Source organism: Mercenaria mercenaria, chromosome 4 (assembly GCF_021730395.1).
Source record: "Mercenaria mercenaria strain notata chromosome 4, MADL_Memer_1, whole genome shotgun sequence".
Lineage (NCBI taxonomy): Eukaryota > Metazoa > Mollusca > Bivalvia > Venerida > Veneridae > Mercenaria > Mercenaria mercenaria.
This window is the reverse complement of record NC_069364.1, coordinates 4,297,137-4,313,208: the sequence shown is the minus strand read 5'-3', so window position 1 is coordinate 4,313,208 and position 16,072 is coordinate 4,297,137. Positions and strand designations below refer to the sequence as shown.

General features: G+C 36.4%; 1 protein-coding gene across 30 annotated transcripts in view; it reads right to left on the bottom strand.

The window, feature by feature from the left end:
• LOC123550860 (mitogen-activated protein kinase kinase kinase 15-like) overlaps positions 1-16,072 on the bottom strand; it is a 93,601-nt gene that overhangs the window by 71,268 nt on the left and 6,261 nt on the right. For all 30 annotated transcript variants that reach the window (XM_053540192.1, XM_053540195.1, XM_053540194.1 and 27 more), the window contains exons 4-12: positions 8,929-9,101; positions 8,442-8,517; positions 7,932-8,024; positions 7,254-7,409; positions 3,449-3,570; positions 2,885-2,997; positions 2,154-2,313; positions 1,482-1,632; positions 977-1,048 (exon numbers count right to left, since the gene is read on the bottom strand). In XM_053540192.1, coding sequence (XP_053396167.1) covers positions 977-1,048; positions 1,482-1,632; positions 2,154-2,313; positions 2,885-2,997; positions 3,449-3,570; positions 7,254-7,409; positions 7,932-8,024; positions 8,442-8,517; positions 8,929-9,101 — 1,116 coding nt within the window. The remainder of the gene's footprint in view (positions 1-976; positions 1,049-1,481; positions 1,633-2,153; positions 2,314-2,884; positions 2,998-3,448; positions 3,571-7,253; positions 7,410-7,931; positions 8,025-8,441; positions 8,518-8,928; positions 9,102-16,072) is intronic.

The following is a 16,072-nucleotide window of genomic DNA, read 5'->3' as shown; positions in this document are numbered from 1 at the left end:
ATACCAAGTGGTCAGTTTGACCCTTAGGTGGTCAATCAGCCCAATTGGTGGTCAGTTAAATCATAATGTAATCAGTTAGAATACTAGATGGCCAGGTATACCATTAGGTAGGGTGGTCGTACCTTGGTGGTCAGTTAGACAGCAGGTTAGACTATGGAAGTCAATTAGCTTTCTATGTGGTCAGTTATACCGTAATTGGGTCAGTTAGAATACTAGATGGTCAGTTAAACCACAAAGGGTTTCAGTCAGACCCTAGGTGGGCCGCTTAGACTAAGAGGTGGTCAATTAGGCCCTAAGGGGGTCAGTTAGACCATAAGGGATCAGTTAATACCGCAAGGTAGTCAATTATACCATATGTGGGTCAGTAAGACCATAAAGTGGCAAGTTAGACCATTAGGCAGTTATTTAAGGCATTAGCAAGTCAGTTAGACCATAAAGGGGTCAGTTAAACCACAAGAGGTAAGGTGGGTTAGCTAAATGATTAGTGGTCAGTTAAACCATAGGGTGGTCAGTTAGACCATAAAGGGTCAGTTAAACCATTAGGTGGTCAATTTACCATAAGAGGGTCAGTTATACCATTTAGTGCCAAGTTAGACCATAAGGGGGTCAGCTTAACCATTAAATAGTAAATTTGACCACATGAGAGTTAGTTATATCAAAAGGGGGTTAGTTAGACCATAAGGACTGTTAGCTAGAAACTAAGGGGGTATGTTAGGCCATAAAAGGGTCAATTAGGCCACAAAGTATTTCTGGTTTTGCCTCAATACTTTCCAGTTCTCTGCAAATAATGACAAGTTTCCAATATCAGTTGACTGATGCAGTGTTAATGACCAGACAGCAATCTAGTTCACAATTACTGACTTCATAGACAAAGGCTCTAAGTATAGCCTCAAAACAGTATATCAACTTGTTGGCTTTCCTAGCATTTCTGCAGAATGTAACTGTAATTTAAGGGTGAATATATTCAATACTGTACCTTATTATCTTCATCCATGTTCACCTGAAGGTAGCTTGGTACAAATACCTTGTTTGGTTCCAATATCAGTACCTGTGAAAATACATGTATATTTTCTAAATCTTTCCTCAGTGCATAGTACTGCAAGTTTTGAGAGGACATATTTTGTTTTTTTAAGTCCAATCATCATAGAAAAATCCCAGCTGCCCCTCTGATCATTACATCTAGCACAGTGAGGCAGACCTTTCACAAACCAGCTTGACAGCTTCCGCACATATAAGTATTCTTCCCAAACATGGAGTTTTAAAGTGTCTTTGAAGTCTGCAATATTAACCACTTGGCCATGGAGGCCCTTTGCCAAAACTGAGATTTATAAATATTGATATTAATCCAGTTTATGGAGTAAGTAATATTTGCATATTAAACTTGCTTTTTCAAATGAGCATCTATTTATCAATATAACTCTATCTGCAATGAAATTGCAATAAATCTGCTTGAATCCCCAGTTACTGGTTTCCAAACTTACTGGGTACCACAGTGGTGACACCTCCGACTTGGTTGCCTCCATAAAGAACTCCATCCAGAAATTAAACAGCTGTGTTTCCTGATTGGTGTGAGTGCTTGGTTTACGGAACTTGTTGATCAGCTGAATATTTCCCAGTGTTGACTTCAGATACCTGAATTACAAGCCATAAAACCACATAATGGGCAAAGATATGCCACATATAATATGATGATGTTTATGAAATCCCAATTTCAAACTGAAATCTCAGTTTATACATCCAATTTGTAGGTACACTAAAACTGCCACTTCATACCAATGCAATGAAATTTTGTTAAAAGAGGTGCAACATTTTTACAAATGTTCATGCATAAGAAAAAGTGTCAAAGCAACCATAAATCAATAAGATAGTGTGTAAGCTTTCATATGGCTTCAGGTTGGAAACTAAGGCATTTGAAATGAGATTCCATATGTCCTCTTATTTATCAAACCAATATTGCAACAGTTTAAAATGGAATTCAAGTGCATACTGCATGCTTCAAACTGACCCATTGATGGCAGCATGTTCTGTCCTTCAATGTTTGCTTCTTTGCAACAATTTAAGCCATATTATTTTACATTCCATTATCCTTCATGCATGCATTACTAAACAGTTGATTAAAAACATTACACTTTCAACTAGCATCATGGACTAACCAGTATGGTGGTTCCAATTTAAACATGCATTCAGCTGCCTGTACAGCCTTCCCATAATCCTGTGCTAGCACGGAGATCTCGAAGAAGGTGGCTACATCCCAGTAATCTGTCAATGTCTGTAAACTACCCTTCTTTCCTATCAAATTGTTCAACTTCAAACCTGAAATATAATCAATAATATTTAAATTTAGTTTTAAAGTATAATGTCTTGCTAACAAATCTAAATACATGCAAGTGTGTGTAAATGTTACTTTTAACCTTTAGCCTGCTGTCAGCAAGTGATTCTGCCTTTGCAACCAGTGCAAGCTAATCATGGTCTGCACAGTTCGCTATTCAATCAGTTAATTTTCAGTGAACACCCCTTTAAATGATAACTGGTACTGTCCAAATTGAATGATGGACCAGTCCATTTTAGAAATTTAGCAGGGTAAAGGTTAAGAAAAGCAAAAAAGTAACACTTTTAACTAATCCCCAATGAAAAGTCTAATCATCAATCTTAAACTTCAGGGCACCAAGTATCATCCACAAAATACAGAATTTTAACATGGCACAGAACTCAAGCATGCAATAATCAAATAAAAACTTTTGAAAGCCGTCTAGTTTTGAGCTAGGTATAAAGCAAGAAGAGTACCCTCTGCTTAGTGCCGATTTTTAAAAAAAATTCTACCCAAGCCGTAACAATATTACTATTTATGACCCTTGTAAGTATACTAGATTATAGTCATACTCACCTATTCTCTTCAGTTCACTGCAAGTGGAGAACTCTTTCCCCGAGATGACAAGCAATGTGGCAAGGTTGATACCAGCATACTCATTAGGCTGTATCTCAAAGCCTTTCCTATACCTATAATACATTTTTTTTTTGCATAAAGGCAGGCTGAACAAGAAAACTTACAAATGGCAGTTAACTTTAAAAATCTTCTTCATTTTTATTTCAGAAAAAGTATGATACAACCAAAAATATCAACACCAATAGATATTTGGAAGATTTACACCATCAGAAATGGAAAAATAGAGAAAAACTCTCAGATGGTTATTCAAAATAAAATAACTGTAGCTATTAAAGATGATTTTCATTACCACTTGCTCTCTGTACAGTCTTTATTGATTAAAAAAAAATCAGAATGGTTATCTTGAAAATGCCATAACTTCTGTATAGGACTGATTTCTATACGACAATGTCAATACTTACATTTTGATATATCAATACAAAATATTCAATCCATGACAGCCCAAAATAATAATTTAATGCTTCTGAAACTACAGTAACTGGTGCAGATTTTGCCTATACCTACCAAACAATAGCATTTTCCAGAGCCGATTTATCCTCATAGTCCGCTTCTACAAACTTGTCTTTATAAATCCTCCCAGCCAAACACAGCAGATCTGGTACCGGGTTCTCTGTAGTCTCTATCACCTACAGTACTTTCAAATGTCAATAACAATGTGAGTGAATGAAACAACAGCCGTCTCATGACAGCACACTTGACTATTCAAAGTAAAATGGATTTTCTATCTAAGGATAATTATATTGTCCTAATTCAATAAGAGTTATGGGCCTTGATGCTGTGATCTTGTTCAACTGCACCTAACATCTGTATGAAACTTCAACCAAGTACCTGCATTAGTACTGGAGGGTGCAATTTGAATGCAAAACATTAACCTAGATGTCCAAGTCCAAGAAGGAGGATAATTTTACCTAAATTCATGTAAGAGTTATGGGACTTGATGTTGTAACCTTGTGTTATTACTCCAGGGATGAGTGTTTTAACATAGTATCTTCAATGGTTCAGAACACAAAACTGTTCCCATTTGAAAATCTTTAAACGAAAATTGCAATGTTGAACAAGAGCACCGCCTTACGGGCTGAGTTTTTTGCCTCTGTATAATAGAAATATTGTCCTACCAATGATTTTCTAAGTCCAAATTGGGCCATAATTCTTGCAAAAAGCAACATACAGTTACGGTACTTGCTGTGCAGAGTCAACTTTTAATGGCGAATAACTGCTCCAAGTTTTAAAGCAATAGCTTTGACCGTTAAGGAGAAAAGTTGACCTAAAGGCAAAACTTAACCAAGAAATCTGATATTTCCTAAGCCCAAAAGGGGCCATAATTCTTGCAAAAAGCAGAATGGAGTTATGTGTCTTGCTGTACAGAGACAGCTTTTGATGGTGAACAAGTGTCGCAAGTTTTAAAGCAATATCTTTGATAGTTAATGTGAAAAGCTGACCTAAACACAAAACTTAACCAAGAAATCTGATTTTCTAAGTCCAAAAGGGGCCATAATTCTTGCAAAAAGCAGGATGGAGTTATGTTTCTTGTTGTACAGAGTTGGCTATTGATGGTGAACAAGTGTTGCAAGTTTTAAAGCAATAGCTTTGATAGTTTAGGAGAAAAGTTGACCTAAACATAAAACTTAACCAAGAAATCTGATATTTTCCAAGTCCAAAAGGGGCCAAAATTCTTGCAAAAAGCAGGATGGAGTTATGTTTCTTGCTGTACAGAGTCAGCTATTGATGGTGAACAAGTGTTGCAAGATTTAAAGCAATAGCTTTGATAGTTTAGGAGAAAAATTGACCTAAACATAAAACTTAACCAAGAAATCTGATATTTTCTAAGTCCAAAAGGGGCCATAATTCTTGCAAAAAGCAGGATGGAGTTATGTTTCTTGCTGTACAGAGTCAGCTATTGATGGTGAACAAGTGTTGCAAGATTTAAAGCAATAGCTTTGATAGTTTAGGAGACAAGAGGGTCATGATGACCCTGGATCGCTCACCAGAGTAATATGAGCTACATGTTTCAAATGTCAAACTGATGATTTTTAGAATTTTTTTGGAAAACTTTCCGATGTACAATCAAGTAACCCCTGGGGTGGGGCCAATTTTACCCCAGGGGTCATGATTGAACAAAGTTTGTAGAAGTCTACTAGGCAATGTTACATATCGAATATCTAAGATCTAGGCATTCTGGTTTATTTTAAGCAAATTTATGAAGATTTCCCTATGTACAATCAAGTAACCCCTGGGGCTGGGTCAATTTGACCCTGGAGGGTCAAGATTTGAACAAATTTTGTAGAGGTCCACTAGGCAATGCTACATGTCAAATATCTAAGCTCTAGGCCTTCTGGTTTATTTTTAGAAAATTTTGAAGATTTTTCTATGTACAATTAAGTAACCCCATGGGGCGGGGCCAATTTGACCCGGGGGTCATGATTTGAACAAAGTTTGTAGAAGTCTACTAGGCGATGCTACAGGTCAAATATCTAAGATCTAGGCCTTCTGGTTTATTTTTTAGAAATTTTTTGAAGATTTTCCTATGTAAAATCAAGTGACCCCTGGGGCGGGGTCAATTTTGACCCCGGGGGTAATGATTTGAACAAATGTTGTAGAGGTCCACTAGGCAATGCTACATGTCAAATATCTAAGCTCTAGGCCTTCTGGGTTTTTTTAAGAACATTTTTGAAGATTTTCATATGTAAAATCCAGTGACCCCTAGGGGGGGGTCAATTTTGACCCCGGGGTCATGATTTGAATAACTTTAGTAGAGGTCCACTAGGCAATGCTACATGTCAAATATCTAAGCTCTAGGGCTTCTGCTTTTTGAGAAGAAGATTTTTAAGATTTTCCTATGTAAAATCAAGTGACCCCTGGTGCGGGGTCAATTTTGACCCCGGGGGTCATGATTTGAACAAATTTTGTAGAGGTCCACTAGGCAATGCTACATGTGAAATATCTAAGCTCTAGGCTTTCTGGTTTATTTTTAGAAATTTTTTGAAGATTTTCATATGTAAAATCAAGTGACCCCTGGGGCGGGGTCAATTTTGACCCCAGGGTTATGCGTTGAATAACTTTAGTAGAGGTCCACTAGGCAATGCTACATGTGAAATATCTAAAGTCTAGGGCTTCTGGTTTTTGAGAAGAAGATTTTTTAAGATTTTCCTATGTAAAATCAAGTGACCCCTGGGGCGGGGTCATGATTTGAACAAACTTGGGAGAGGTCCACTAGGCAATGCTTCACACCAAATATCTAAGCTCTAGGGCTTCTGGTTTTTGAGAAGAAGATTTTTAAAGTTTTTCCTTTCAGTTGCCATGGCAACCAGAGTTCTGCATGGAATTCAATTCTTTGAACAACTTTTAAAGAGGACCATCCATGGAACATCCCTGTGAAGTTTCATCAAAATTGGCCCAGTGGTTTAGGAGGAGATGTTGTTTAAAGGAAAGTGTGGACGGACGCCAGACGGACGGACGGCCGGACGCCGGACGGTGAGCGATCACAATAGCTTACCCTGAGCACTTTGTGCTCAGGTGAGCTAAAAAGCTGACCTAAACTTAAAACTTAACCAGGCAACGCCAAAGCCAACACCAACGCCAACACCGATAAAGTGATGACAATAACTAATCATTTTTTCGCCAAAAAACTCAGATGAGCTAAAATGGGATGTTACTCTGGAAATACTGCAGGTACAGTTACACATTATGGAACACTTACGTAGATTGTGACTACGAGTAAGTACAGCATGTTTCAAATGAATATTTTAAGTAATGAAAAGGCCAATGGACTTCATAAAAAAAACTTTAACCAATAAGGCTGATGCTGTGACAAGTGCAATAGCCCTCCTTATTCTCGAGTTGCGCAAAAATCTGAACAAATGAATCTTTTGTATCTTCTCAGTTTGCATTAAAAATTCATAAGGGCAACCTGTATGAAGCAGACATAACATGTATAAATAGGCACAGTAGTATAGAAGATAGTGCCTGCAGCTCAACTCAGAGGTCATTGGTTTGAGCCCTACTGAGGTAACAATAACATTATCTTTTGACAATAGTACTGGTTTTTCCAGGATGCAGTCTTAAGTCTTAAGCCTAAAGTTTTTATCACACTAGACCTCAAATAAACTAGTATAAACTAAAACAAATTAGCACATATTTTTGTGTTTGTCCCTGCAATCTGTAGGTCTTCACGCTGGTGCCAAAACACTTTTAGCATAAAGAAATCAATACTGCTTGCTACATACTTAGAAGAGAAAATAATTAAGAACTAAAACTGGAATTAGCACTTCTGTCTGTAATAAATTTAGTTTTTTTGCATACACTGACTAACCTTCAAGATAACACTGAGAGCCTTCGTTCTGTCCCCATTTTTATTTCTCCTGTTGAGTGCAAAGGCATACAGATTTTGTACAGCTACAGTACATGATATCTTCAAGTTTGGTATCGTATCCAAGTCTTCAACCAGCTTTACCATAGAGTTATAGTCCTTCAGTCAGAAACAATGTCACTATTACATGTATGTAAATTGTTCATGTATATCTAAAAGTTTTACAACTTTCCTCAAAGATCTCCAACAAATGACAGAGTACTAGGAGTAAGTAGTGACAGAATTCTTTAGTCAGAAACAAAATTCAGCAAAATTCTTATTCAATTAGATGGCCGTAACTCTCGAGTGTACAAAATGTAGATTTGTAGTTTTTTACCAAGCATACTCATAATTTATACAATACTTTTTTCAGCTACCTTCAATATTTTCAATCCTTCCTATATCTAAATTTGGAGATAATAAGCAGATGGACAAAATCAAATACTGCAACTCAAGGATACTGTTGTGGCTTAATATCTTTCATCTGCAAATCCTTACTGACAAGGTAGGAGATGTAAAATAGAAAGATGTACCATCATCTGTTGAAAAGCTGGCATTTTAATTAGCAACATGTTTACTCAGTGCGATGACTGATAACTCTATCAAATAAACTAGTTATAACATGTCTTGTTGAGGACAAACCTGTATTTCTCTAAATGAGATAAGCAGATTGACTACCACATCCACAGACAGGAGTTGAGGGTCATCCAGTCTACGTTTCATTCCATGTAAAGCCTAGAGAATATATATAACATAAATCAGCAATACATCATGCCATTCTCTCTTTTATAATACTTATAAGTTTTTGTTTTAAATACTTCTGTTACATAATAATGCAGACATGTACTGTTTGCTGGTTTGGGGTTTAGCACCATTCTTCAACAGTATTTCAATTTAGTAACGGCTGGAAGTGATCCTAACCAATTTACATTGATTCTGTACCAGTAATAATCAGTTCTCTGCAAGTACTTCAGTTTCCAATAGGGATCTAATGCTATATAAATAGTCTTTTGTTTCTTAAAAAAATCACTACCAGAATACAGAAAAATATCAAAATATTGCTTAAATCTGACCACCTTTAAAACAAACAGAAGTGACTATATATATTTAATGCTTATTATGTTTTGAATGGATTAGAACATCTCCATATACCTTGACTAGATCTTCTCCCTTGTAATTGTCCCGAGCCTTTCTAAGATCAGCCAAAAATCTTTCTTTTAAGTGAGTCCTAAAATATAAAACATTTGAGAAACACGAGTCAAGGGAAAAAGTTTTTTCAAAGAACAATGTTGTATGACTAAACAACATAACATCATAACACGCTGAAGTTCAACCTTTCTTTTTTTTTATAAAATCATTTCAAATGAACATACAGTCATGAATAAAACCTTAGTTAAAGCAACTATAATTTCACCTGATATAACCTTCCAGTCAATATTCCTTCAGTCTTCATCATAAAAACTTAAGACCTTTCTCATATATATATATAATGATCAATGCCATGTTTGTTATTTCGGTGTATAAAAACTGTAAACTATGTATAATGTCATGTAATAATACTTTAGAGAAAAAAAAGTGCACTAAATAGGGGCTAAAAACTGAAGTACAGCATGAAAACCTATATCTTTACACAACTTACACACTCTCATCATCTACATCACTGAGAAATTTCTTCAGTTTATTTAACAATGACGGTCCAGTTTCTGGGTGTACACAAACATCAGTATACGCCACTGTGCCGTCCTGCACTATTATCACACCACTGGCATCTTTTGTGTAGGGGAAAAACACAACACCTGGCCCACAAGACAGCTGAAAATATCAATTACACAAAAGTTTATAATTTTATATGCAGCAAAAAATATGAAATGAAAATTAGTAAACCATATTCAATCAAACACATACAAGTTTCTATTCAATGTTAATACCTCGAGTTGGTCAAACAACCTCTGTCTTAAAGTTAATTTCTAAGATAAAACTTTCATTTAAAAAAAAAATTAAAATGTTGTTAGGCAGCATGCAAAAAAAAAATCACATTATAATACCACGTATAATCGTTTCTACCATATCTGCTCCCTAAGCAACAAACAAGATAGCATTCTTCAAGCTCTTAACAATATTAACTGACGAACACGGCAGGTGCCCTGCCCAGCCTGTTACTGAGCAAGAGCATGCACCAAAGTACCTATGTAAGTCATTAGCTTTCAAAAAGCAAGCTGTGCAGTTTCTGCATCTAAGAATATGCAAGGCCGTCGTGGACGGTCCGGCCGGTCCGGCCATGGCCGGACCACTTTTTGGCCGAGCATGACTTCGGCTGTAATCATCCAGACCAGTTTTTCGCATTAAATGTCATCTTTTGCTTTGATTAAAAGTGTCGAAATATTGCCTTGTTTATGCAATTATCCACCAAGAGCGGTATCCTTATGATTGCCCTGAGGTGTGAAAACAACTTCGGCATTTTTCGTCTCAAACTTATCAACCCTGCTTGACTGGATTAATCATAACTTAACAATTATCTGATGGATCTTTAATCCGATATGATTTAAAAGACGATTTCTTTTATAATATACAATAATTGTTTAAATAATAATAATAAAAAAACATGCCGTATCTTAAAACAATGGAAAATAATTTTGTTTATAACAAAACTTACCGAAAGCTAATTTCTTCAGATCATTTGGTTATTACTTTCAGTAATGATTATTTATCTTAAATAATGCAAACATACATATCAACTATAATATTTACATCAACATTTATAGCAATCTGCTAATGTTGGATAGTTATCCTTGAAAAATATCATGAAATGGACTGAAAATCTTAACAGAAAGTGCTTTCGAGATGCAAGAAAAACGCACCTACTGGTATTCCAAATCTTAAAATTTTCTCGGGGATGAACCCCCAAATCCCTCATATAAGAAAGACAGGGTAGGGGTGGGGATGTGGTGGGGATTCACCTCTCGTGCTCTTCCCCGCTCTCCTGCCTTCGGCACTCGCGGGACACCATTTGGTTATTGTTTTAAGATATGATTTTCTATCTTAGATAATTGTTTTTGATCCAAAAAATACCGAAATACATCTCAACTATAAAACAATGCATCGACATTAAGAGAACCAGCTAAAATTGGTCTAATGTTGGATAGTTATCCTTGAAAAATATCATGAAATTGACTGAAATCTTAACAGAAACTGCTTTCGAGATGCAAGAAAAACGCACTAACGCACTTACTGGCATCCCAAATCTTAAATTTTTTTAGGAGAACCCCCGAACCCCTCTTAGAGAGAGAGAGAGAGAGAGAGAAAGAGAGAGAGAGAGAGAGAGAGAGAGAGGGGGGGGGGGCATAGGGAAGAAGGGGACATCTTTCTCTCGTGGTCTTCCCCCTCTCCTGCCTTCAGCACTCACGGGACACTGAAGGCCGGACCACTTATCCGAAGCCGGCGACGGCCCTGATATGACCATATTTCCTGAACAGCCAGAAGCAGGATTCATTCTGTCACCCTTTCTTGTCTATGACCTACTATATACTGAGCTTTTTATGGTGATTTGGTACACAGCAGCCAAATTTGTGTTCTCAACAATGTGCACCTCTCATGTGGTTATACTTTGGAGGCACTACTGGTAATATATTCAAGTGATCTGTATAACTTCAGCTCATACATGTGCATGAAAATTTGCAAAACTAAAAAACAAGCGCTGGCGGAGGACAGCAACGCTCCACTATTCAATAGCCTCATCAACTGAATGTATATAAAAGTTGAAAAAGAAGGCATAGTTTTGTGAAAATGCATATCAGAGTTATGGAACCTCTGTATTGCATGTCAGATAATCACAGTGAATGTGTGTGAAGTTTCAATCAATTCCCATTATGTATGAGATACAAGCTTTCATACAGAAACTTAACAATTTTAATTACTTTCAAATTGTTGAAAACAAGGCATAATTTTGTAAAACAAGAGGGTCATGATGACCCTGGATCGCTCACCTGAGTAATATGAGCTACATTCAAATGTCAAAGATTTTCCGATGTACAATCAAGTAACCCCTGGGACGGGGCCAATTTTACCCCGTGGGTCATGATTTGAACAAAGTTTGTAGAAGTCTATTAGGCAATGTTACATATCAAATACCTAAGATCTAGGCCTTCTGGTTTATTTTTTGCAAATTTATGAAGATTTCCCTATGTACAATCAAGTAACCCCTGGGGCTGGGTCAATTTGACCCTGGGGGGGTCAAGATTTGAACAAATTTTGTAGAGGTCCACTAGGCAATGCTACAATGTCAAATATCTAAGATCTAGGCCTTCTGGTTTATTTTTAGGAAATTTTGAAGATTTTTCTATGTACAATCAAGTAACCCCATAGGGAATTTGATCCCAGGGTCATGATTTGAACAAATTTTGTAGAAGTCTACTAGGCAATGCTACATGTTAAATATCTAAGATCTAGGCCTTCTAGTTTATTTTTAGAAAATTTTTGAAGATTTTCCTATGTAAAATCAAGTGACCCCTGGGGCGGGGTTAATTTTGACCCGGGGGGTCATGATTTGAACAAATTTTGTAGAGGTCCGCTAGGCAATGCTACATGTCAAATATCTAAGCTCTAGGGCTTCTGGTTTTTGAGAAGATTTTTTAAGATTTTCCTATGTAAAATCAAGTGACCCCTGGGGCGGGGTCAATTTTGACCACGGGGTCATGATTTGAACAAACTTGGTAGAGGTCCACTAGGCAATGCTTCACACCAAATATCTAAGCTCTAGGGCTTCTGGTTTTTGAGATTTGAAGAAGATTTTTAAAGTTTTTCCTTTCAGTTGCCATGGCAACCAGAGTTCTGCATGGAATTCAATTCTTTGAACAATTTTTGTAGAGCTTCACCCAAGGAACATTCCTGTGAAGTTTGGATGAAATTGGCCTAGCAGTTTATCAGGAGACGTCATTTAAAGCAAAAGTTTACGGATGCCGGACGGTGAGTGATCAGAATAACTCACCCTGAGCCTTTGGCTCAGGTGAGCTAAAAAACATGGTGAAGTAGAGTTAATTAACATATGCACTGCATGTCAAATCAGCACAATGAACAAGTGTGATGTTAAGTTTCAATCCATTCCCATTAATGGGTACTGAGATACCAGCTTACATACAAAAACTTATAATAACCAAAGTGAGACGTGGGCTCAGACACAAGGTGAGTCCAATAGTGCTATCGGTTCTTTAAATAGTCAAGCTAATACACTGCAAATATTCCATCCACTGATAAGCAATATGATGAATGATTAATACTCTTTTAACATATACTAATCTATATACAGCTATTTCTATCTCTTCTAAGTTAGATAACCTTACATCAGCAAGGAAAAGCAATTATGCCAAAGCATATAAAAACTAGTGATCGTTTTTTACGAAAAACTTATGTCTCCCCCATTCTCCATGCAAAAATTGCAAAATGCAGCAAATTAAGGGCCATAACTCAAAGGAAAATCACTGAACCATTACATTCTAACAATGTACACAACTAAAGGCTTGACAGTGGTAACTACTGTGAAGTTTGATGGAATTCACCAGTGGTATAGGAGGGAAGCATAGAGCAAAGAATTTGACGAATCAAGGGTCATGACTCCCCTTAAAATCATTTAATCAGAACCTGACAATAATATACACATTCTACACTTCACATAAATCACTCATGAGGTTTGGTGAAATTCAGCCCCACTGTTTGCAGCCTGTTGTAACATATGACAAATCAAGGGCCATAACACCACTGAAAACCACTGAACTGGAACATGTAAATGATTTGTATAACTAGGCTTGGCACTTATTACTCCAGCAAGGACTGGTAGAAATCCACCCAAAAATATAAGAGAAGTGGACAAAACATCATAAAATTGGATGAATCAAAGGCCATAACCCTACTGAAAATCATCGAAAGAGAAAATGCTGATAATATACAAAATACAGCTTGGCACTGATCATTTCTGTAAGTTTTGGTGAAAACTGGCCCAGTAATATAAGACGAGTCATTTGACAAATCACGGGACATAACCCCGCTGAAATTATCAAATGCTGAAAATCATCGAACCAGAAAATGCTGATATGTACAACTAGGTTTGGCAACGATCACTCTTGTAAATTTTTGTGTCAATCCATGGGGTCAGGGGAATTGTGTAGACAAACTGTGACAGACAGACTGAAGGATGGACAGCACTAAAACAATACATCTCCCCCTCAACATGTGGGAGACACAATTACTGAAATCTATTTCAGCTGTAATTCTTACAAAATAATGTTTCTGATACTAATGATTACACTGGAAGATGCTTTCAAACTTCATTTCAATTCTTTGCACTTGCAGCATTTAAGCGTTAACACTGACATGCCCTCTTCAAGCTTTCGATAAAAAAAAGGGTCACATAATTTACTTGCTGAAATGTCCTTTTTTCAAGGTTAACAAAGTTTTTTTAAGACACAAGCCTTTAATTGTTGGCAGGCCTCGACCTTAACTTTTTTCAGCAGTTGCCAGCAGGTCCACCAACTGCTAAAATCTAGTAGACCTGCTCAGACTTTAGTGGACCTCCAATTCTATCACATAAATTGTGATGTTGTTGACGTCATAACTTCATATGACTCAAAGAAACAGAACTTATTTCTAAAATAATTAAAAATGGAAGACTGTAGCAATCTGTTATCCCGAAAATAATTATTTTGAAAAGTGTCCCAAAATATGGACACAATAATCATCATCCTCCCGACCCGTGTTGAAAGTGAAAAAAGAAAACATCAACAATTAATTATCGGTAATTATTCTGATGATAAACTAAGTAATTGGCCTTGTTTTCATTTTCAATTAACACCCCCACAAAGAGCTAAAAGAAGTGTGTCGGTTATTCCTGGCATCTGAAGCGGAGATCAAAGCGGTATAGTTTCCCCGAGATTGTCATGGCATTACGTCATGTTTTCGCGCCATGTGACACATCACTGTCTGATCGTAAGTTGTTGAGAAGAAATTAACAAAAAAGTTTTTTCTTTAATTTTTTAAAAGCGAATGTGCAATATCCCGAATAAACTGACATGTAAATGTGTCAAACCGTGAACGACGATAGTGGATGTCCTACCTCTGTGACCTATTTGCCCTCAAGAAATTTACATTATTGTTTCAGAAGAATATCTAACAAAGTGTTGTGTCAAAACATACATGTACAAAGAATCATTTAAAACTTATTAAAAACCGCAACGACATCATACTGCTTTATTTTATACCACATTTCTATTTACGTTCATTAGGTCACGTAAGCTATTCTGCCGCGCTAACAGAAATCTGTTTGCCAAAAATCGTTTTACTCCATGTATTTAAATTGCTGCCGCTTTTTCGTTATTTAAGATTTTTTAATTGTGTTTTTTGTACTTTCTGGTCAAAAGTCTGAATTTTATTACCATAGTATGTACCGTATATTTACTTTAAGAAAGAAATAAATAATCAAGATCGCGTTGTTTGAAATTTTACAAAACATTATATGAAAATTTGATCGTTTTTAAAGAATTTTGCCTACATTCCTGTCGATATCTTATTAAAATTGTTATAGAATTCAAACTGTATTAGTTCTCAAGCGGTGTTGAAAACTTAAAGCGATTATATTAAAAAATGAATGCACTACGCGCGTTTATTGTGTCAAAAGTAACCGCGATGTAAATTAAACATTACGATAGGGCGCACGTGCTTGTGGAATGGAAAATTACCAGCATGACGTTTTGATATTTTTACGATTCGCGGGTAAATTCCAGTCAATCCAGGTAATTTTGCCTGATGTAATTTCTCAATTTGGTAAAGTTACCACGTAAAAACCACTCGCCCGATCGGTGGAGTAGTCCATTCGTGCTCTCCTGACTTTAACTCGCCAATGCTTATAACGGTAGAATGCGGTACTTAAGGATGACTACCCGTAATAGGCCTCAATTTCACCAAAAGCGTACATGAAACTTGATAATGTAAGCTTTGAAAATGTCAAACGATAGAAACAAGGTGCATATTGACAAGTTATATAGTGACAGATGTTCTCAAAAATTTCCTTTAGATTACCTCCCCTGATAATTTTGGTTTTTCATGAGTTATCTCCCCTGAAAACTAGAAAAAAATTAATTTTCTCTTTTTCCCTACGGGGAATTTTAGATTTCTTTTTGATATTTGTATCAGAATCATATAATGCAGCTTTCTACCGCAAATTTTCTCAAAACTCAAGCTCATTTTCTCATAATCAAAGAAATTATATATTTCCCATAGGCATCAATGTTAACTTCAATACCGGTTATCTCCCCCAAAAATGATAAAATTCCAAAAATCTCTCGGTGAAACGTTTTTAATTTTGAATGTCTTTAAAGTTACCTAATTTCATTTAAATATTACCATCCAGTTACAAGATATGAAATATCGCTATTACACCATGTTATCCTTAAGGCAAAATCAACTTTCATTTTGTGAATTCGCGGATATGGGTACGATTTTCCCTCCTATTTTTTACTTTTAAGGGTTTTATTTTATTTGCAGACCGTGACTGAAAATTGGTTGACCGTCGGTCTACCCAACTTTTTATAGTTAGTGGACCTGTCGATATTTTGGTTGCGTCGGTCCAACGGTCCACCGCTAAGGTCGGGTAAATGAATTTTCTTTTGTTGGTAGATTATTTCTCTACAAATGTGTTCATAGGAATGAATGCAGCCACCATGAGATATTACGACACAGAAGTGTGAGTACTATGACAACAGAATACATATACATGTAGGAAAGATATGGACAATTTA